Source organism: Bos indicus x Bos taurus, chromosome 21 (genome assembly GCF_003369695.1).
Source record: "Bos indicus x Bos taurus breed Angus x Brahman F1 hybrid chromosome 21, Bos_hybrid_MaternalHap_v2.0, whole genome shotgun sequence".
NCBI lineage: Eukaryota > Metazoa > Chordata > Mammalia > Artiodactyla > Bovidae > Bos > Bos indicus x Bos taurus.
In genome coordinates this window covers 54,798,611-54,821,370 of record NC_040096.1, presented here as the reverse complement: position 1 = coordinate 54,821,370, position 22,760 = coordinate 54,798,611, and the positions used below count along the sequence as shown (strand labels likewise).

The 22,760-nt window shown below is 39.2% G+C and overlaps 2 protein-coding genes across 8 annotated transcripts in view; one reads left to right on the top strand and one right to left on the bottom strand.

Moving 5' to 3' along the window:
* FANCM (FA complementation group M) overlaps positions 1 to 10,877 on the bottom strand; it is a 103,249-nt gene extending 92,372 nt beyond the window's left edge. For 5 of the 7 annotated variants that reach the window (XR_003507534.1, XR_003507535.1, XM_027521832.1 and 2 more), the window contains exons 1-4: positions 10,251 to 10,877; positions 9,496 to 9,668; positions 3,697 to 3,774; positions 655 to 813 (exon numbers count right to left, since the gene is read on the bottom strand). Coding sequence is in view for 4 of the 7 variants with exons in the window: in XM_027521832.1 (XP_027377633.1) it covers positions 655 to 813; positions 3,697 to 3,774; positions 9,496 to 9,668; positions 10,251 to 10,776 (936 nt within the window). In the remaining 3 variants the exon portion in view is untranslated. The remainder of the gene's footprint in view (positions 1 to 654; positions 814 to 3,696; positions 3,775 to 9,495; positions 9,669 to 10,250) is intronic. The other 2 variants (XR_003507536.1, XM_027521830.1) reach the window with 2 other exon arrangements.
* Positions 10,878 to 12,372: 1,495 nt separating this feature from the next.
* FKBP3 (FKBP prolyl isomerase 3) lies at positions 12,373 to 22,627 on the top strand. Its single transcript, XM_027522067.1, has 7 exons — positions 12,373 to 12,534; positions 14,867 to 14,968; positions 15,550 to 15,657; positions 18,493 to 18,628; positions 19,113 to 19,180; positions 20,887 to 20,984; positions 22,294 to 22,627. Exons 1-7 carry the CDS (start codon positions 12,427 to 12,429, stop codon positions 22,346 to 22,348), a joined length of 675 nt encoding a protein of 224 aa, XP_027377868.1. The 5' UTR covers positions 12,373 to 12,426; the 3' UTR covers positions 22,349 to 22,627.
* Positions 22,628 to 22,760: the final 133 nt, after the last annotated feature.

Below are 22,760 nucleotides of genomic sequence, written 5' to 3'. Positions count from 1 at the left end.
CTTACATTTTGTGCACCTCTGCTGCCCACATATTTGGTGGGGGAGGGTTATACTTCAATTAAAAGGTTTATTTAAGAAATATAAACTAAAAGCCTATTATTGGCTTTAGAAATGGTCCATCATTATGTATTTCCTCTTTAAACTCATAGTCTGCCAGCACAAATAGAACACGGTGCTTATACTAAAAATCTTAATTTCAAAGAATTTTTCAACATATTAATTATATAAAATGACTATATACTTTCACAGTCAGATTTTATTTACAAAAATAATTACATTATCAGTTCATTTATTAAAACCCTGGGGCTTCCCTGGTGACTCAGTGGTAAAGAATCCGCCTGCCAGTACAGGGGACACAGCTTCCATCCCTGGTCCCGGAAGTCTCACATGCCATGGAGCAACTAAGCCCCACGACTACTGAGTCTGTGCTCTAGAGCCCAGAAGCCCCAACTGCTGAGGCCTGTACGCCCTAGAGCCGGGCTCCGCAACAAGAAGCCACCACCATGAGAAGCCTGTGCACCAGAATAGAGAGTAGCCCCTGCTCCCTGCAACTAGAGAAAAGCCCAAGCAGACAGGAACATCCAGCACAGCCAAAATAAATGAACAAGGAATTAAAAAACAAACAAACCCTGAACTATGATAAAAATGGCTTACCTGTATATATGCCTTTTGGATAGCCTCAAGTTCTTCACCAAGAGGAACAACAAGCTTTTCAACTCGTCTTTCATGAGAGTATGGCAAAATATCTGGAGAGTCTTCAGAACGAAGCTCTATTTGCCCAATGAGTAGATTAGTAATAACCTGCTGCACAGCCTACAGGAAATCAATTAAGTACAATTATGTACTATCTTACTCGTTAAATGTTCTAGTTTGTCACTAGCAAAAATAAGAGAGCAGTAAATTTTTGAAAAAAGTTAGAAACTTTTATCTTCAAATATTTTTAAAACTATAAAGTATACCACATCAGAAGTGGGGCAACAGAGTAAAAAGGCCCTTATAACATCTTTCTTGCATGTTGCCCTTCAAGCCAAGCATCCAAGATACAAGAATATCAGTAAATGTCCAGCAAGCTCCTCAATATATTTTTGTGTTTTCCTATCAATAAAGACTCAGACGAAAGAGAAATTTTAGATTAGCAAACCAAGTCCTCAAAATATATCAGTAAGTTTTAGAGCCAGAACTAAAACCCAGACTTCCTGATTCCTTAGCAAATACTTTTTTTTCACTGATTTTTAATGGGGAAAACAGAGAAGTCCCTTTAGTGTTAAAGCATACAACTGTATCTCAGGAATATTTTACTAATTGACTTGCTAAGAAACTGAGGGAACAGTTCCTACACTGAACCAATTATTAATAAATGAGTGGGGGGAAGTCTCTGGCAACCCAGTGGTTAAGTCTCGGGGAACTAAGATCCCACAAGCTGTGTGGTGTGGCCAATAAAAATCTTTTAAATAAATGAGTGAAATATTTTCCATTAAAAAAAAAATATATATATATATATGTCAATATATTCCTGAAGCTAAATTTCATTCAACCAAAGCTTATAAAGGAACTTAATTGTAAAAATAGAGAATATGAGAAAAAACAAAAAAACTGTTGGTATAATTGCTGTACCATTAGACCACAGTACTCCTGAGTATAATGAAAAGAATGGAAGGGAGAGGTGGATGGATAGATAGATGGTAGGAGGGAGAGAGAATCCTGAAAGTATCTAGAAATTAAGAACTTATTTTTTTTTTACAACTAGAAAAACCTGATGGGCTTTCAGACAAAAAGTACCCTAGGGCAAGAATCACATCTTTTATATTCCCAACACCTAGTATAATGCCTAATATAATAGTAGACTATAGTTACTTAAGGTCCACAAACATTCAATATCTAGGGTAAATGTATGACCATTTTATAAAATTGAGTAATACTTTAGTACTTTTAATCACTGAACAAATATTTGAGTAACTATCACATGCTACATATTGAACTGGTGAGAGATATCAAGACATACATAATCCCTACTTTCATGTAGCTACTAATTCAGCAGTAGCTACTAATTCAGCAGGAGCTAAAAAAGACAGCAGTGAATAAGCAAAAGAGTAACAGACTGTGATAGATATTAAGAAGAAAATCACAAGATAGTTAAGAGTTGACTTTTGATAGCTTAAGAGTGAGTTTTTCTGAAGAGGTGATATTTAAGAGGAGACTTAAAAGATGACTAAAAACCATCAAGCATGTTTAAACAAGGCTGGCAGGAAACAAAAGAACAGAAATTTCTAAAAACAATCGAGGTTGTGGACAGAAGGAAAAAAGTCTTATGGCTTGGCAGAACTGAAAGCTATCTTTGAAGTTATCCAAAACCCAACACAAAAGACCATTCAGAACCACTAAATTAGAATGGCATGGGACATGGCTCAAAATCTGCATTTTCACCGTCCTCCGATAAAGGAAATCCAAGCTCCCTGGAGAAATGGTTCATTCCACAGAGGGAACAGGAAAAATACTAAATGAGCATAAAATATCTTGTGATTCCAGTAGGTTAGGAAGTATTCAAAACAAGCAAGCAAAAGAGTGCTTTCTAAAGGCACAGGAGCCATCTTCAAGGAACTCCCAGGAGCCAAATCTAAAACAATCTGAACAAAAAATTATTAGTCATGGTACTGGATTGTAGTTCAGTATATATATATGTATGGATCTCCATTAGTCCCTACTGATGTAAAGAACTGAAATCAAAACAAATAAGAAGACAGCTCTTCACTACAGGAGAATTCAAAATTTTAAAAATGTAAAATAAAAAAAAAAAAAGGAAATAATGATTAGGCAAACAACACAGAAATAATTGTTGCAAGCAAGAACCATCACTGGGTGCTAAAATATCTCCCCTACAACAGACTTAATTACAAAGGGAAGAACAGGAGTTTTACAGTATAAAAACCAGAAAGGCATCATCTTAACCAAGTCAAGATTAACAGCACCAGTAAAAAGACAAATTATCATGTATTCTCTGTGCAATGCTCTAAGAAAGGCACAGCACCACTTTTGGGGTATTCTTGTCCAAAACGCACACATAGTTTCACTCCAGCCATCACTGAGCCAACAGGGAAGCCCTAAGAAAACGTCAGACAACTGCAAATGGAGGGATATTCTACAAAATAACTGACACCTACTCTTCAAAAGTGTCGGGGTCACAGAAGACAAAATGGCACAGCTGGGAAGGAACTGAGGGGACAAGATAACTAAAGGCAGTGTGGGATTGTGGACTGGAGCCAGGAGCAGAAAAGGACACTGGTGGGAAAGCTGGCGATATTCAAATAAGGTCTGCAGATGAGTCACTAGTACTGTACCGGTGTTAACTTCCTGGTTTTGGTCATTTGACTGCAATTATGTAAAATGGTAACATTAGGGGAAGCTGAGTGAAGGATATACAGAGACTTTAATTTTTGCATATTTTCTGGAAGTCTAAAGTCATTTCAAGCTAAAATTTAAAAAGAACTGAAAACACTAACAATTTAACAGTGTCAAGTGATTCTTTGGCACACTGAAGTCTGAAAACTACTAAGGTAGACAATTTCCTGCAACCATAGAAGAAAAGGAAGGCATCTTGTAAGAAATGTTGTACTCCTGATGTTAAATACTAGAGTGGGAAACTGATTTGGTAGCATACAAAAGTCCTTATTTTCTTAAATGGAAATAAACTTTACTTACTTTTATATCACTGCCTGGTGTGGCACTAAGAGCCAAGACTCTAAAGTGATTCGTGTATTTGACTAGTTCTCTTACAACCTTAAAAAAAAAGAAAAGAAAAAAGCCAATTCTTTAAGTTCATCTATCCAACACAAAAGTAAAAACAATTCTGTTACACAAGCTATTATATATGGTCCATTATCATTGTTCCTTATTTAGAGTACTGATGGGCTAGCAGACAGAATCATCATTAGTTATGTTGTCTGAAGAGCAAATGATTTAGGTTTATACTCTACACCAATGAGAAACACTTTAGGGTTTCTTTAAAACTATTCAGTGTATTTTTGCATATAAAGCTACAACATCAAGGCCTATACTGAGGCAAATCAAAATATGCAGAGGGATAATTCAAGAGCAAACGGTAGAAAAAGATCAAGTCTATTCTCCATTGCTCAGGTCACAGTCTAGTCTTACAGCTATATCCATAGGTACACCTGCCAGATTAAGATAAATCATAACATAAAAATAGAAAACAATTAAATACCAACATGAAATTAGATTTGAAATGAAAAAAAGCTTTGTTTAGGAAAAATTTTAAAGAAGTTAGATTTCAGGTGGAAGGGTCACAATTTTTAAATTAAGTTTATTCATAAAAAGAATAACGTTAATTTGGGATAATTCTTAAAATTTAAATCCCCTTTTAAATCCTAAAATATTTCCTCAGTGGCACCAAAGCATCATTCTAGGCTTTGCATTTAGAATTCAACACCCACTTCTGGTATAATTTACCAGATTCCCATATGCCCCAATCGGAGAAGGCAATGGTACCCCACTCCGGTACTCTTGCCTGGAGAATCCCATGGACGGAGGAGCCTGGTAGGCTGCAGTCCATGGGGTCGCTGGGAGTTGGACACGACAGAGCGACTTCACTTTCACTTTTCACTTTCATGCATTGGAGAAGGAAATGGCAACCCACTCCAGTGTTCTTGCCTGGAGAATCCCTGGGACAGCGGAACTGGTGTGCTGCCGTCTATGGGGTCGCACAGAGTTGGACACAACTGAAGCGACTTAGCAGCAGCAGCAGCATATGCCCCAATACAGAATCAAAGGCCCCTAAGTAAACCGAGTTGCAGAACAGCTTTTAATATCCATAGTTTCACATTAGCTGGAGGAAACTAAAAGCAGATGATTATTTTTTAATTGAAGTATAGTTTACAATACTGTCTTAGTTTCAAGTGTAGACCATAGTGAGTTGGTATTTTTGCATATTATATTTCATTATAAATTACTATAAGATAATGGGCATAATTCCCTGTGCTCTGCAGTAAACCCTTGCTGCTTATCTATTTTACATACAGTAGTTTGTATCTGTTAATCCCATACTATCCTTAATTTGTCCCCCTTCCCCTCTCCCCTCTGGTAACTAAGTTTGTTTTCTATGTCTATAAGTCTGTTTCTGTAACTAATATCGTATAGTATTTGTCTCTGACTTATTTCACTGAATGCTAAAAGTATTTCACTCTTTTTATGGCTCAGTAATATTCCATTGTGTGTGTGTGCATGTGTGTGGTTTGGTCACTAAATTGATTTCAACTCTTGCAATGCCATGGACTGTAGCCCGCCAGACTCCTCTGTCCATGGGATTCTCCAGGCGTGGGTTGCCATTTCCTTCTCCAGGGGATCTTTCTGACTAAGGGATCAAACCTGAGCCTCCTGCATTGCAGAAGGATTCTTTACCAATTGAGACACCAAGTATGTATGTATGTATGTATATGTGTGTGTGTAGCACACATTTGGCATATACACATGACAAATCTTCTTAACCCAAGCATCTGTCCATGCACATTTGGGTTACTTCCATGTCTTACTATTGTAAATAGTGCTAAAACCAGGTTACCTTAACACTGCTCTAATTTTTACCCATGTCAATGATGAAATCAATGAAATGAAAACTGAATATTGATTAACACTCAAAAAATACCATTTATAGAGCTTTTAAAAACATGATACAGAATAGATATCAAAGACAAAACATTATAGGGAATTTCCTGGTGGTCCAGTGGCTAGGGCTCTGCACTTTTGCTGCCAAGGGCCAAAAAAAAAAAAACAAAACAGCTTAATGGAGGAGACTTAAGAACAATTGTCCTAATTAACAACTGATAAAAGATAAAATCCCAGATATATTATTTTCTTTCCAGGAGGGATTCTCAAACATTTTGTAGAAGTGGTTTTGTGTTTGTAATCCAGGAAGCTACCTTCCTCAACAAGCTGTGTGCCTGTTGGAAGCTATCTGCAATATTCAACGCAGTATAAACCCTCAGTGCTTTGGACTTCCCTGGAGGTCCAGGAGTTAAGACTTTGCCTTCCAATGCAGGGGGCGCAGGTTCACTCCCTGGTCAAGGAGCTAAGGCTCCACATGTCTCTCGGCCAAAAAAGCCAAAAAACATAAAACAGAAACAACACTTTAAAAAATTCAATACTGAAAAAACATAAAACATAAGAAATACTGTAACAAATTCAATAGAGTTTAAAAATGGTCCACATCAAAAAAAAATCTTAAAAGAACTTGCAGTGCTATCTAGATATTAAAGAAGTCAGTCATGTTTCACTGTACTCAATAAAAGCCTAGGCCTTGTAGTTAAGAAAAAAAAAATCACCTAATACCAAGAAATTTTTTGAAAATAAATTTGCTAAAGGGAGTTCTCTGATTGCCTAATGGTTAGGATTTCAGGCTTTCACTGCCATGGCCCAAGTTCAATCACTGGTCAGGGAAGTGAGATCCTGCAAAGCATGCAGTGTGACCAGAATAAGTAAATTTTTTTTTTTAAGTTGCTATATATAAGCTTTGGCTACCCAGGTGGCTCTGTGGTAAAGAATCTGCCTGCAAATGCAGGACATGCAAGAGACTTGGGTTTGATCCCTGGGTCATGAAGATCCCCTGGAGGAGGAAATGGCAACCCACTCCAGTATTCTTGCCTGGAGAATCCCATGGACAGAGGAGCCTGGTGAGCAACAGTCCATGGGGTTGCAAGAGTTGGACACGACTGAGAGACTGAGCATAAATATACAAATGTACAAAATAAATTCCATACAGTTAGAATAAACTTTTATAAATGCCCCTCTCCAAGCAGAAACTTTTAACACACTGGGTATTAATTTAACTTGGAAAGACATGAATGGAAAAATATACCCATTTCCCGGCTGACATCAACTCTAAGATGACAATTCTCAAGAAGAAAATACAGAGATATAATACTCAAAGTCCCCCCCAAAACTGCTTTACAAAATCACAAACTGGCAGTAAAATTCATCACTTTGCACTAAATAAAATCAACTTTCTCTCTATGCTGACTCTACTCCCTCTCCCTAGTATCACTAGCTATTACTGTTTTAACTACCTACCACCTATATGTTGATGGTTTCCAGATGTGTATCTCTATCTCAGAACTTTCCACTGAGATCTGTACTTCTCTGTCACCCACTCCCTACTGAATATCTACTCCTGGATTCCTCACATACACCTCAAATTCAACAATCTAAAACTGCACACACTCCTTCCACAGTACCTCAGATGTTCTCTGCTTCCAGAACTCCATTTGACTAACTGCATCACCATCCTGGCAATCTTCCAAGTTTGAAGTCTGGGAGTCATCTTAAATTCCCCCGATCCCTCATTGTATTCCCTGCCTTTACCCTTCTCACCTCTAATCTCTTTTAAATCTGAAGTATCACCCCAGATCAGTCACTCAGTTGTGTCCAACTCTTTGCGACCCCATGGACTGCAGCATGCCAGGCTCCCCTATCCATCACCAACTTCCAGAGCCTGCTCAAATTCATGTCCATTGAGTCGGTGATGCCATCCAACCATGTCATCCTCAGTCATCCCCTTCTCCTCCCGCCTTCAATCTTTCCCAGCATCAGGGTCTTTTCCAAGGAGACAGTTCTTTGCATCAGGTGGTCAAAGTATTGGAACATCAGCTTAAGCATCAGTCCTTCTAATGAATATTCAGGACTGATTTCCTTTACGATTGACTGGTTCGATCTTGCAGTCCAAGGGACTCGAGTCTTCTCCAACACCACAGTTCAAAAGAATCAATTCTTTGGCACTCAGAATTCTTTATGGTCCAACTCTCACATCCATACATGACCACTGGAAAAATCATAGCTTTGACCAGACAGACTTTTGCTGGCAAAGCAATGTCTCTGATTTTTAATATACTGTCTAGGTTGGTCATAGCTTTTCTTCTAAGGAGCAAACATCTTTTAACTTCATGGCTGCAGTCACGATCTGCAATGATTTTAGAGCCCAAGAAAATAAAGTCTGTCACTGTTTCCATTGTTTCCCCACCTATTTGCCATAAAGTGATGGGACTGGATGCTATGATCTTTGTTTTTTGAATGTTGAGTTTTAAGCCAACTTTTTCACTTTCCTCTTTCACTTTCAACAAGAGTCCCTTTAGTTCCTCTTCGCTTTCTGCCATAATAGTGATTTCATTTGCATATCTGAGGTTATTGATATTTCTCCTGGCAATCTTGAGTCCAGCTTGTGCTTCATCCAGCCCAGCATTTAGCATGATGTACTCTGCATATAAGTTAAATAAGCAGGGTGACAGTATACAGCCTTGATGTAGTCCTTTCCCAATATGGAACCAGTCCGTTGTTTCATGTCCGGTTCTAACTGTTGCTTATTGACCTGCACACAGATTTCTCAGAAGACAGGTAAGGAGGTCTGGTGTTCCCATCTCTTAAAGAATTTTCCACAGTTTGCTGTGATCTACACAGTCAAAGGCTTTGGCATAGTCAATAAAGCAGAGATAGATACAAAAGAAGTAGTCCAAAAAGCAACTCTCTTGCTTTTTCCATGATCCAACAGATGTTGGCAATTTGCTCTCTGGTTACTCTGCCTTATCTATATCCAGCTTGAACACCTGGAAGTTCTTGGTTCATGTACTATTGAAGTCTAGCTTGGAGAATTTTGAACATTACTTTGCTAGTGTGTGAGATGAGTACAATTGTGTGGTAGTTTGAACATTCTTTTGCATTGCCTTTCTTTGGGACTGGAATGAAAACTGACCTTTTCCAGTCTTGGGGCTACTGCTGAGTTTTCTAAATTTGCTGGCATACCGAGTGCAGCACTTTCACAGCATCATCTTTTAGGATTTGAAATAGCTCAACTGAAAATTCCATCACCTCTGCTAGCTTTGTTCATAGTGATGCTTCCTAAGGCCTAAGTATCACCCCAGCTAAACATTTTTCAGTGAGTCTCTACCATCTACATCCCCTAAGACCTACAAAGGGCATTCAAACTGCTTAGCACAGAATACAAATGCCTTCATGACCTGATGTTAAGTGCCTCTCCAGCCATATCCCACCTCCTCACTTTTGTACTTTATATTCTCATAGTACTTAACTGGAAGGCAGTGTAGGTATGTTACATACATTATGTCATTCATTTTTCAAAACAATAACTCAGTTACTGTTTTACCTGACAGGGAATAACAATGTGTATCCACTACCAATCTTTTGACTACTATCTTAGTCTCAAGTCTCCATCCATACCCTACTTTGGATCAAGGAGGTTCTCATCATCTACATCTGACACTAATGGTCTTGTTAAAGTTAAAAAAAAAAAAAAAAGAAACCAGCAGAGACACTGATTTCAACAGATGAAGGAAAGTATTTCTATCACCATCTGTTGGGATAATAGGTATAAAGCTTTTCATAATAATAATGCCATCAGTAACTTCCATCATTAAAAAGTATTCCCCAAAATGCTCTACAACAATATTTTACACTATAAAATATTTTTAACAAGATTACCTGGCAATAAGCATAATTTCCAAGGGCTTTATGAGCTTCATCGATAACTAGACACTTTATTTCAGCAGCTGGGCAAGCTCCTCTAGAAAGATCATTTACCATGACTTGAGGCGTAAGGAAAAGAACCCTCTTACTGCTCCAGATTTCCTTCCTGGTGAAAGCTTGAGTAGATCCTGTAAAAAAAAAAAAAAGTGACATCACACATTCTACACTTCAGACTGTTACCTGTAACATGTAAACAGCCTAGCCTATTTTCAGAATGCATTCCTGCATTGGTGATCTGCTTCCAAGGTGCTAATTTGACAAATATGAGAAAGCAACATTTTAAAGCTTTGTTGTGGTCCAGATGTCAATGCCGGCTTATACTGAAAATCACACCTAGACTGCCTTTAGAGAATCCTTGTAAAATGACATAATACTTAAAGAGAAGAAAATTCTTCACCTGGGAAATCCTTCTGAACAAGAAAGGCAGAAAACCTCACTTCCACTTACCAATGAGGTATACACACATAACCACTTCAAAATGCTTTGACAAGTTACAGAAATTCTCTGAAGATTGAATAAAGCAACCCTATTAGAGCTGGACTTGCTACAAGGAGATGATGTTTCAAGACAGAAGTAAAATAAGCATACTGTGATCTGAGGTCTATTCCACATAGGTCTGGAATTCCTTTGGCGCTAGTTCCATCAGAACACGTGCTTTCCCCTGGGTGCCCAGCTCTTAATTTCAAGTTAGTCCACTGTTTCTAAGATACCTGTCATTTCGGCCATGTGGGACTGCGGGATACCCATCACCCGGTAGCAAGCCTCGATCTGCTGTGTCACCAGGGGTTTCGTGGGGGCCATGAAAACCACCTTGCCAGAAGGGAACCAGCGGTAGAAATTGTACATGACCACAGCGGCAATAAAGGTCTTTCCCAACCCGGTGGGCAGACAGACCAGCGTGTTGCAGAACAGGGCGGTCCTGGCGATGTGCAGCTGGTAGTCTCGCACTGGGCAATTAGTAGGGTAAATCCACAGGGCGCCCGCTGAGGTGCAGAACCCGCCATTCTCTAGATTGAGCTGCCTCTCTGCTTCGTACACCGCGACCAGCAACACATCATCGTCTGACTCGGGCTCAACCTCTGCCGCCCCTGCCGCCTCTGCTACTGCAGGAAAACGCGCCCTGGAGATGCCTGTGTTCTGAGGCCGCTCAGTTCCAGAGTTGCAAGTAGGAGCCCCAGTGGACCGAGAAACTTTCGAGCCCCACGTCTGGAAAAGCGTTCTTTGCCGTCCGCTCATTAGGCCGACGACCACAGAAGGCTCCCCTCAGACGCCAGCAGCTGCTGCAGCTCAACAGCCTCCGTTCCACTCCCCATCGGTTACCTTCGCGTAAAAAACACAGAGGAACCAGGGGGCGGGACTGAGGCCAGTTTATCCTGTTCAAAGTGCAGCCACTGAGTTTGCGTGGGGAATATGATTGGCGGTCTTCCCGGAAACCCCGCGGTCCACTAGGAGACGCATGCGCGTTATCGTGGAGTTACTCTAAATTTTGTCCCCTTGTCAATTTTTGTACCGACTCTAAATTTGGGTTCCATTTCCAATAAGTGATTATATGTCCTGGCGTTATGGGTCAAGTGATATTGCTTAAAATGATATAGTAAATAAGGGAGTTGGTGATGGACAGGGAAGCCTGCCTTACTGCAGTCCACGGTGTCGCAAAGAGTCGGACACGACTGAACGACAGAACTGAACTGAAATAACCTTGAGGTCCTGAAACAATGCATACCCATTTTTTTTTTTTAATTTAACGTTACTGAGCGTCTAACGTGCCTTATTCCTTGTTGTTGGCTGTATTTTTAAATCGGTAGATGAGGTGAAAAACAAAAGTGTTTATACAAAATTAAATAACACCTCTTATTTCTTTATCCAGACTGAGAAAACAAAATGCCAGCTCTCTTTTTCAGGAGTAGCAGCCTCCTATCTTAATATTTTTATTGTTTAAAGGGAAGTGAATGGTTTGGTCCTGATATTCGTTGGAACATTCCGAAGGAAAAAAAGTGTCCTGATGCTCCATCATTACATCTTCATAAACGATATACAGCAGTAAAATCAGCGTCTGGGTGATATTTTTCTACTCTAGCGATAGCAGAAATTCTACTTCCAACTTGGATACAATTCTGGATTTCTCTACTCTAAACCTGGATACTTTGAGTAACCTCTGTAGATTTGTTTCCTTGTATATTGAGGAAAAGTACACACACATCATGAGGTTACCTGGACCACTAACAATGTCACCCGCCTCATCACCACCATCAGCAAGCATCGTCTTGTGTGTAGCTACTCTACTTCGTTTTATTTGGTCATGTGTCTGGACTTGCTTTTAGACAAACTGTTTATCGTGTGTTTGTATTTGGGAAGGGAAAGGGAACAGGTTGCTCTTCTAGTTTCATTTGTGTGAGTTTTAAAAGGGAAGTGGTAGGATATAGGTTGTTCTGATGGACAAGGACTGAGCCAATTCAGGTGTGAATTTTTAGGGTAGAACTAGGTAAAATGAGATTAGACGCCTGAATACTGTTGTTTTCTTCAGATTATCGACTTTTAAGTGCACAGCAGCTTGTCGGTAATATACAAGTGTGGGTAATGGCTGGTAAACAATCGCTACCACCGGCGATCGTCGCCTCACAAGGGTCCCAACTGTGAACAGACGATATGTTGAGCTTTTCTGCGGAGTCAGTCTTCGCGGCCACCTCAGCGGGTTTTACCCGGGACTCAACAAAGAGGCCCGCAGAGCACAGCCTTGACGTCGCTCAAACACTGGCCCCAATCCTGCGGGGTATCGCGGTGACTCCGCCCCCTCGAGCTCCGAGTGGCACTCGCGCCACGCCCATGGGGCGGGGCGATGCTGAAGCCAGGCGGGCCGGCTCAGTAAAGCGGAGGCAGCGGGGGAAGATGGCGGCGGCCGTTCCGCAGCGGGCCTGGACCGTGGAGCAGCTGCGCAGCGAGCAGCTCCCCAAGAAGGACATTATCAAGTTTCTGCAGGATCACGGTTCAGATTCGGTACCGGAGTTGGCGGGGCGGCCGGGCTGGTGCGGCTGAGGGACACTTCACCCCCCCGTAGATGCCCATACATTCCTTATTCCTCCGTGCCCCCGCCCTCGCTCTCCAGCGGCCCGCGGCCTGAAGGCCGGAGCGGCCCCGCGTACGCTGCCGAGACGCGCTCCCGCCCCTCAGGCCGGCCCTGCTTGGGCGAGTGGAGCAGCTTTATCTTTTGGGGCACGCAGGAATCGGAGATTTAGAACCTTACTGACATCCTTGAGTGAGGGTGGAGGCCTTGAAAGAGAAGGAACCCAGGAGATACTGGGGGTTGAGATGGGAGCCCGAGGACTGGAGGCTTGGTTGAGATCCCTGGAGGGGAGTGTATGTTACTAGGGAAAAGATTTCGGATTGCGATTTGCCTTTCTCATCGATTACCGAACACTCAACACTAATAAGTGTTTTTGTTTTTTTTTTTTTTTACAACGTATAGTTTGGAGATTAACTTTTAAAATACCGACCCTTCAAATGACCTTTTCACTCTTATGTTTAGGGGAGTTATTCGCGTATTTTGTGTACAGTGGTCTCCTATTGTTATAAACTAAGAAATCTATTTGACATTCTTCATACTTTTACGCCCCGCATTTTTCAGCACAGTCTCCATTTTAACCATCCTCTGTAGTCAAAAGTTATTTTTGTCAGACGGATTTTTTTTTCTTCGGAAATTAATATCATTCATATCTTAAATTAGAACTCGCTTTTCAATGCAGGAGACCTAAGAGACGCGGGTTCTCGATCCCTGGGTCAGGAAGATGCCCTGAAGGAGTAAATGGCAACCCACTCCAGTATTCTTGCCTGAAGAATTCCCATGGACAGAGGAGCCTGGCAGGCTACAGTCGATAGGGTCGGAAAGAGTCCGAAATGGCTGAAGCGATTTAGCACAGATATCTTAAATTGCTGAACGACTGTACAAATTTGTGTGCCCTCAGCATCTCTCATATAGGGAAAATGAAGGCCACAGTCTAAATGTAGTATCCCAACCATTTTTAACTTAATTCCTAAACTTCATTTAGAAAAATTGCATGTGGGCTCTTGAGAAGCTTGTAGTTTATAATTTTGCAGGATTTCGAAGGAGAGATATTGATCCAGTTATTGTCCCTCTTGCTTCACACTCCTGATTGATAATCCTGACATCTGCAAATACTTTACAACATGTACAGCAAGAACTATACTGTTTGGGGAAACAAGGGTGAAATGAAAAGAACATGCCTCAGAGATACCAGTTTATACTATTGTGCCATTTTAGTGGAATTATTTTCTCTTAAGCCAATTCATATTTCACTGAAATAATAGAGTAGATGAAATACACGATTTCAAGATGAAGGTACATGACTTTGATGATTTGATATTTCAGTAGTGGTATTTTGGTGTTCATCTGACAACTTAGTCTTATATTTGAGAGAAATGGAATTCTGTTAGGTTAAATACATTATTTTATAAGTCAAATAGGTAATATGTATTGAGTTCTTCTGTGTGACTGAAAATGGATTACTACATTTATCTTTACAAGAAGCCTCTGACATAGGATGCTGTTATTGATCTTTCAGCACTATGTAGAAACCGAGCCTTTGAGACAGCTTAATCCCTTGTCTAAAATCAGACAGCTAGGATTTTAACCTAAATGGTCTGACACCACAGCCTATACATTCAAACACTATGTATCCAGAGTTGTGTAACAGTGCTTTTGGGTGTGCCAAGACTGGGTTACATGTACGTCAAGATAGCTAAACCCAACAGGCTCCCAGGGCAGGGGCCAAGTAACATCCTGCTGGGAGTAACATCCTGCTGGGAGTAGCTTTGCCCAGTTACCAAAATGCGCTTGCTGTTAAAAGTGTGCTCATATGTACACAGTATGGTTTTTTTTTTAACCTTCCTTAAATCTTGTTTTTGTTACGAAGTAGAGTATAAAATATAATGGTTTCATTTATCATTGGGCTTCTGATAGCTCAGATGGTAAAGAATCCAGTTGAAATGCAGGAGACATGGGTTCGATCCCTGGATTGGGAAGATCCCTTCGAGAAGGGTAATGACAACCCACTCCAGTATTCTTGCCTGGAGAGTTCCATGGACGGAAGAGTCTGGCATGCTACAGTTCATGGGGTTGCAGAGAGTTGGACATGACAGAGCGAGTGACTAACACATGCACACAGTATAAAATAAAATGTTTCATTTATCAGTAGTATGATTGAAAACATACTTGCTTCATAATTGCTAACATAAAAGTTCATTTTCTAGTTTTACACCCTCTCTTACATGAGGGAAATTATTTTGACTGACCAGAATTTCTTCTTTACAGTTTCTTGCAGAACATAAATTACTAGGTAACATTAAAAATGTGGCCAAGACAGCTAATAAGGACCATTTGGTTACAGCCTATAACCATCTTTTCGAAAGTAAGGTGAGTACTTATCATTGTATCACTTTAGGTATTTTATTCCCAAAAGAAGTTTTAAATGCATTTACTTGCAGATTATGGTGATGTTTTTCCACTTGCACTTTTTCTTAACTATAATCATAAATGGATTGTCAAATTTAGCATGGCTAATCTGCCATATGGCGGGATGTTTTGATATTTTGAATAAGAACAGATTTTTTAAAAATAATTCCCTGGAAGCTTAAGTTAGCAAATTCTTAAGGATGCTGAAAAGTTATAAATCTAAAATCAGCTGCATTTCATTAATAATTTAAAGTTAGATCTACACTGAGCCTTTAAAAAAGCAGATTTCAAGAAATTCTTCCTGATATATGTTAACTATGAAATGACCACCTTTCACACACACACACAAAATTAAAGAATTAATTGAATAGTATTCATACCTCTGGGTCTGAGTTGGTCTTTCTAAAGGGTATCAGTCTCATTTCAGAATTTATTTTGTGAGATAGTTTGAGATACATAATTTGTTGATTAAAATGCTTACCGTAAGAGTTTTGTTTTTAGCCAGAATGAATCTGATAAACATCAGATCATTTCCCTTACAGCGTTTCAAGGGTACTGAAAGTATAAGTAAAGTGTCTGAGCAGGTGAAAAATGTGAAGCTTAATGAAGATAAACCCAAAGAAACCAAGTCTGAAGAGACTCTGGATGAGGTTTGTATATAATGGATTCTTACTTTATTTCTCAGGTGAATGAGAAAAAGTATTTGCTTTACAGCACTGGTTTCTCATAATAAGATGGGGTTGAATATGGCCACTTTCAGTGAGCCAAACAGTGATTTGGAATGTGTTTTCTCCCTTTAGTGTACTCAGTAAGAAAAAAACCCCAAGAACCAATGGTTTACAGTTAGTAAGCCTTTCCTGTGAAATACCTCTAACTTTGTATTTTACATTGCCTCTGTGTCTGGCCAGAAGTTCTGAGCTTTCAGAGCTATTTTAAGATCCTATTCTATAGCCAAGTTGGACTGAGTGAAAGAAACTTCCTTTTGATTATTTTTAGCCTTTTTCTAATGTACATGATTTCCTTGGCAATGGAAGTAATTAATTTGAGCCTCACTGCGGGATGTGGGTTTATCTGCCTCATCTTTCCCAACCCAGGTTTTTCATTTTGGTAACAAGGTTGGAAGAACCAGATAAAACTCTTTCTGCAAATGGACAGCCTTTCTAGAGCTAAGGACAGCTCTTAGAAAAGCTTCACGAGAGCTAAATTATTATCTTGCCACTTTTGATAATATCTTGCTAGTAACTAAGCTCACTCATTCCTAGCAGTGTTAGTATCAGTGACAATAATTTGATAAACGTTTTATATACTGGGCAAAATTTTTGCAGCTACTAAGGTAAACAAAGTGTAATAATTACTAGAAGGGTTACAAAAGCAATTGGCAACATAGATTATCTTCCAGAAAATTAGAGGGAGGGAGGGAGGTATGAGGTGGCAGATAATATATCAAGGGATTGAGTTAAAAGTCGTAAGGGTTGGAGACAATTTAGAGAGATCTTATGAGAGTCCTAAACTATATCCTTTTCTTCAAGACCTCTTTTCATTTAACTGGTCAGCATGAGCCCTGTTTTTCATGTACTCTCATTGTCTTCCTGGTGCCTGGGTTCCATAACCTCTGGGCCAGTACTGTCCTGGTCCCTCCTGTCTGCTTTCTCTCTTCATACTTTGGGACTGCAGAGCAAGCTTTGTGAAGAAATAGAAATATAAAACTTTTTACTGGGCTTTGTATAAATTCTTAAAATCAGCTAAGCATGTTTTCTAGTTTCATTGCTACTCAGCAACTTTTATACTATCCCTTGCTCAATCCCCCATCCATTGCCCACATGAACTTCTTGATATTTTCACACAAATTCTCAACTCTGTCTTATTCCTTTCTCATTATATACCCCTTTGTTCTCTTCTACCAGAATATCAACATACATACTAATAGTTGTAACTGTTCTCTTCTTCCCAGCTTAAAAGCTCTCTGAATTGGTTTTCTTTTCCTTCTCATGTCTCCCTCAGATCTGAGGCTCTCAAACATCTCTTTCAAATCTTCATCCATTCCTTTTTGATTCTCAGGCCTTCCAAGGCCTCAGACCTGGAGTGTGGAAAAAGTCACTAATCTGCCTTCAGTCTCTTTCTTCATCATTCAGCCCCAAATAGCTATTCTAGTAATAAGCTTTCTAAAATATTTTGCAAACTTCACCCTGCTCAAGAATCTTCAGTAGTTCTGTACTGTCTAGAACTGCATTGTCCAGAATAGTCATTAGCCACATACGGCTACTGAGCACTTTGTGGCCACTCTGAATTGAAGTGTGCCTTCAGTATAAAATATGAAATTTCAAAGCTTAGTATGATTTTTTTAAAAGAATATAAAATATTTCAATATTTTAATGTTGATTATATGTTGAAATATTAATGTGGCAACTAGACAACTTAAGATTACATTTGTGACTCTCTTATTTCTATTGGATTGCATCTCTGGCCTACAAAACCTTCCAATGTCTGGCCCCTGCCCAGCTCCATATTTACTACTTCTATAGAAATATTCTTCGGTCACAAATGTCTGCTCATTGTCAGTAAACTGTCCATACTTTTATTTCTTGCTTAGTGTATTTCTTCTCTTAATTTCTTCTGTTTGTCAGTTCTGTGTCCCCTTCAAGGCCCAGGTCTTGGGCTCATCACTTTCTCCGAAGTTTTTACCATCCCAGACTTCACTGTTTATGTAAGTCAGAAGTTCCCGTAGCACATGATATCTATATTTATCTCTACCTTTTATTTATCTTAATGCAAAGAACATTGTCTGAAAGCTCTTTGTTGCTGTTGTTTAGTTGCTAAGTCCTGTCTGACTTTGCAACCCCATGCACTGTAGCTCGCCAGGCTCCTGGCCATGGGTTTTCCCAGGCAAGAATACTGGAGTCGGTTACTGCTTCATTCTCCAGGGGATCTTCCTGACCCAGGGACTGAATCCATGCCCCCTGCAGTGGAAGCATGCAGTCTTAAACACTGGACTGCCAGTGACATCCCTGTAATATTTCTGACCTTGGGAATAACTCGTTCACTCTATTGTTTGATGCATAATTAATCTTATCAAAAGAACACTGGTTTCCAAAGAAGCTGGAAGTTTTTTGAAATTACAGATATGCTAGTTATGGGGTAAGAGAATGAGGTTGGATGGCATCATCGACTCAATGGACATGAGTTTGAGCAAACTCTGGGAGATGGTGAGGAACAGGGAAGCTTGGTGTGCTGCAGTCCATGGGGTAGCAGAGTCGGGCACAACTGTGCAACTGAACAACAGTTACTAATATTCTCATCACAGACTTAAAATGAGACAGTGAATTTTTTAACTTGAGAGGTCAATCAGAGGCAAAATAGTTTGTTACCCAATCTGTGAAACCCTGACTGGACTTAGGTCACAGTTGGCTGTGTTAAGTATTCTCTTTGTCCTCCTTCTAAAAAAAGGACATGAGTTAACAACTGTGTTTTGGTTTTTTTGTTTCTAGGGTCCACCAAAATATACAAAATCTGTTCTTAAAAAAGGAGATAAAACCAACTTTCCCAAAAAGGGAGATGTTGTTCACTGCTGGTATACAGGAACACTACAAGATGGGACTGTTTTTGATACTAATATTCAAACAAGTAAGTCTCAAATTCAAACGAGTAAGTCTGAATGTAATTTTATCATTTTGGCATAAGGCATGCAAAACATCTGTGTTGGCAGTACCTTTTTTTTGGCTGTCACTTTTTTTCCAGAAGTTTTTTGCATTTGTAATTTATTAATACTAGTAAGAGGTTTTTACTTCACTACGTGTTGGCTGCATGTAAATAAAGACCTTTTGGTCTAATCTTTTTTAATGCCCCAAATTCAGGCCTTTGTATTCTAATGTAAAAGGCAGAATAGTGTTATTTTAATGGTGTAATATAGGTCCTTTCCCTCTCCCTCCTTTAGACCATAATTATTTTTACATCCAAAATTTTCTTGATGAATTATTTGGCTTTCTGAATTTTTATTTTCAGATGCATAGCATGGTAAGTTCTGAAATCAATTTCAAGACTTAAATAACTATGTTTTTCAACTGGAACTTAATTTCATCATTAATTATAAGGAAAATCTGTTTTACAGGTTCAAAGAAGAAGAAAAATGCCAAGCCTTTAAGTTTTAAGGTTGGGATAGGCAAAGTTATCCGAGGGGTAAGTAAAAACTGGCCATGAGCCAGTATATATTCTGGCCCATCCTGCCTGTGGCGTAACATAATGAATTAGGTTTGCTGCTGCTAAGTCGCTTCAGTTGTGTCCGACTCTGTGTGACCCCAGAGATGACAGCCCATCAGGCTCCCCCGTCCCTGGGATTCTCCAGGCAAGAACACTGGAATGAGTTGCCATTTCCTTCTCCAATGCATGAAAGTGAAAAGTGAAAGTGAAGTTGCTCAGAATTAGGTTTGGGGATACAATAAAAACAAACTTTGGGGTTTCATATCAAGGGGTTCCCTGGTGGCTCAGCTGGTCAAGAATCCGTCTGCAATGTGGGGGACCTGGGTTCAATCTCTAGGTTGGGAAGATCCCCTGGAGAATGGAATGGCTACCCACTCCAGTATTCATGCCTGGATAATTCCATGGACTGGGTAGTCCATGGGGTCACAGAGTCAGACACAACTGAGTGACTTTCACTTCACTGGCATTGCCAATTGAGCTGGCACAAGTTAAGTTCTCTGGGTTTCATACAGTACAGCCTACCCCAAGGTTGTTAAAACATTAAATGGGTATAACTTAAAGCATGTAATATAGTACAAACTCAAATATTATTTCCTTCCATGCTTACCCCTTTTATTATTTTTTTCCATGAAGTAATTGTCAGAATTACTGACAAGTTTCCTAAATCTGTCTGATTCCTGTACAATGTCACGTATCTATTGTTACCACTTACACACGATTCAGAAACGTAAAATACCTGCTCCACTGAGTACTGACAGAAGCTTGAGGAGTCTTTCCTGTAGCTTTCTCACCTCTCACAATTTACTCAAACACCAAAAGAAGAATCTTTCCAATATAAGCATCCCTTTACCCACCCTTATGTGTGAGAGGTAACAGAAGGAAACTGAGAAAAATGAAAGTTAGGCTTGAGCTATGCTGACCATTGCAGTGCACAAAAGGAGATGAGAAAGTAGAGCTGATGATCATCATCCTCAACTGAATCAGGCTGTCATGTTAGGGTCTGCTTATTGTTCTAAATTCTTTGTATTCAGAACATTAATAACAAAAATGCCTATTTAAGTGCAGTTACGAGAACCCTCAATGTGTTATTCTTTGTACTGCGTTAAGACCTAAAATACTACTCAATCTTATCCAGAGCCCAAAATGGATTGTACAACATCTTGAAACTAAAGGTTTAGTTGAAAAATCACTTTTACTACTACCTGATTATACCAAGTTGATATATCAAGTTGAGCTATTTTTCTGTTCCTATAACTAATGTGCTTACTGTAAGTTTGTTCTATTCAACTAAATTCTTAACTTCCAGTATGTGACAAATCTGTATCATCTGAGCTTATATAACTGTTACATTTTAACAGAGTCTATATAAGTTAATACATTCTGTATCCTTCCATTATGTTGATTTATTTTTGATAATTTGGCCTAAGATCCAAATTTGTACAAAATGACATTGTCATTTTCAAGACTTCAAGTATTTATACTAAAAAACTGTTTAATATGTCCTTAAATTTTTCTTAATTTGACAATGAAGGACACAGATTTAGGGGCTCACTCAAGGACATTACCTTAGGACATAATGAAGTCTTGTAACAGAATACTTTGTATGTAATCTTGTCTTTCTTCTGGTTTTGCATGTATTTTTCTGTGAAGTATCATTAGTTTTAATTTGATGTTCTCGCTTTTAGTGGGATGAAGCACTCTTGACTATGAGTAAAGGAGAAAAGGCTCGACTGGAGATTGAACCAGAATGGGCTTATGGAAAGAAAGGACAGCCTGATGCCAAGTATCCTTTTTTCCTTGGTAATTAAAAGAAAAAACAGTTGAAGATCACTTGAAGGCATGCAAGATGCTGTCTAGGTTATTAACCTCTAGAATAGAGAACATGTCCAGACCAGTCTTCTGATATTTAGATGCTTGTGTGTCAACACACCTCCAATATAGACAGCGTTTTCTACTGAGCTTGAGCTAGAATCTTTTTTCCCCTTCCTATTTAAGCTCTTAATTTTCAAGACTTAAACTGAGATTTAAGTTTCTATCTTTGAAAAGCTACTATTAATGTTTGAAAAATTTCAAGGAGTAAGATGTTCAATATAAACAACTGTAGCAAATTGTAGAATTCAAATATGACTCATGGTGATTTTATGCTACTATGTAATTTCAGGCAATTGAACTGGGTTCTCAAAGCTTAGAAATTGAACACATGTTGGGGATTACCAGTTGTGAAATGAAGACCATGGGTCCAACATCAGTGTGAACATTAATAAAAAAGAAGAGCCATGATTCTAATCTGTTACAAGCAGAACAACCCAGTAGCTAAGTGGGAAGGTAGTTTAGTTGTTGGTTCCATTTCCAATGGACTAGTTAGACCAGTTAGAATAAGTTTAGGGGAGGAGGAAATTTGAAGTCCTTTTTAGTATTATCAGTTATTAATACAGTTACTTGGGAATACAATAGCCTTCTTCTCAGCCTATCAAAATCCCACGGCCAGCTGCAGCTCCCACAGTCTCATGTTAAGTATCTCAAGATCAGTCAGATAACTCTTCCAAACTCAACATCTGAAAATTCACAGCAACTATCCGATACTATACCTCATATGAACTTTAATATAACGTATACACCAGCTAAACGGAAATCACCTTTTGGGGTTGGATGGGAGGTACTGAGTAGCAGTCTTCATAAAGTAGTGGCTAACCTGGGAGTACCTAGTGATGCAGGAAGATCCTAGTTTAAGCTCAATTTATCTAGTCAACCTATATTGTCAGGTTTTGACCTCCATTCAAAAATAGTTTTAGGAAACTCTTGGTTTGCATGTACTAGCCCCTGTGTCTGGAGAAGGAAATGGCAACCCACTCCAGTGTTCTTGCCTGGAGAATCCCAGGGACGGGGGAGCCTGGTGGGCTGCCATCTATGGGGTCGCACAGAGTTTGGACACGACTGAAGTGACTTAGCAGCAGCAGCAGCCCCAGAGTCAACTATAAAGCCCTCCCTGTGCAGCTAATTACCAATATCTAAAATTCTAATTTTAGACAAAGATTATTGGGAGTGAGGACAGAGGCAACTTTCTATCAAATTTACCTTAACTTCTTCAACAGAATTCCACCAAACGCAAAACTTATTTTTGAAGTGGAATTAGTCGATATTGACTGAAATAGTTAAGAAACCATCAACAATAAAACATGGCCATGAAGAAACTTATGTATCTAATTAGAACTGGTTACTATTGTTAAGCGAAGAGTCAACTGGAAAATTCAAGTTAGAACATGTTTACTTGATCCTTCAACTTTTAAGAAATGTAATCCATTATAAACCCTTGAACTTTAAAATATTTTACTACAGTTGTGTAAAATATCACTTAAAGAGAACTGATTTGCCTTTTACCTCATGTTGTAAACTAAAAGGCTCAATAAAATGTATTCAATGTCTTGATTTGTGTGGTATAAATATATTAATGTTGTGATTAGGTTAACCAGTACTAAGAGTTCACCAAACCAAGGGAGTAACGGTAAATTTGTCTGGACAGCCTTGCCAGAGACACTCATCTTAAAATATTTAAATATTT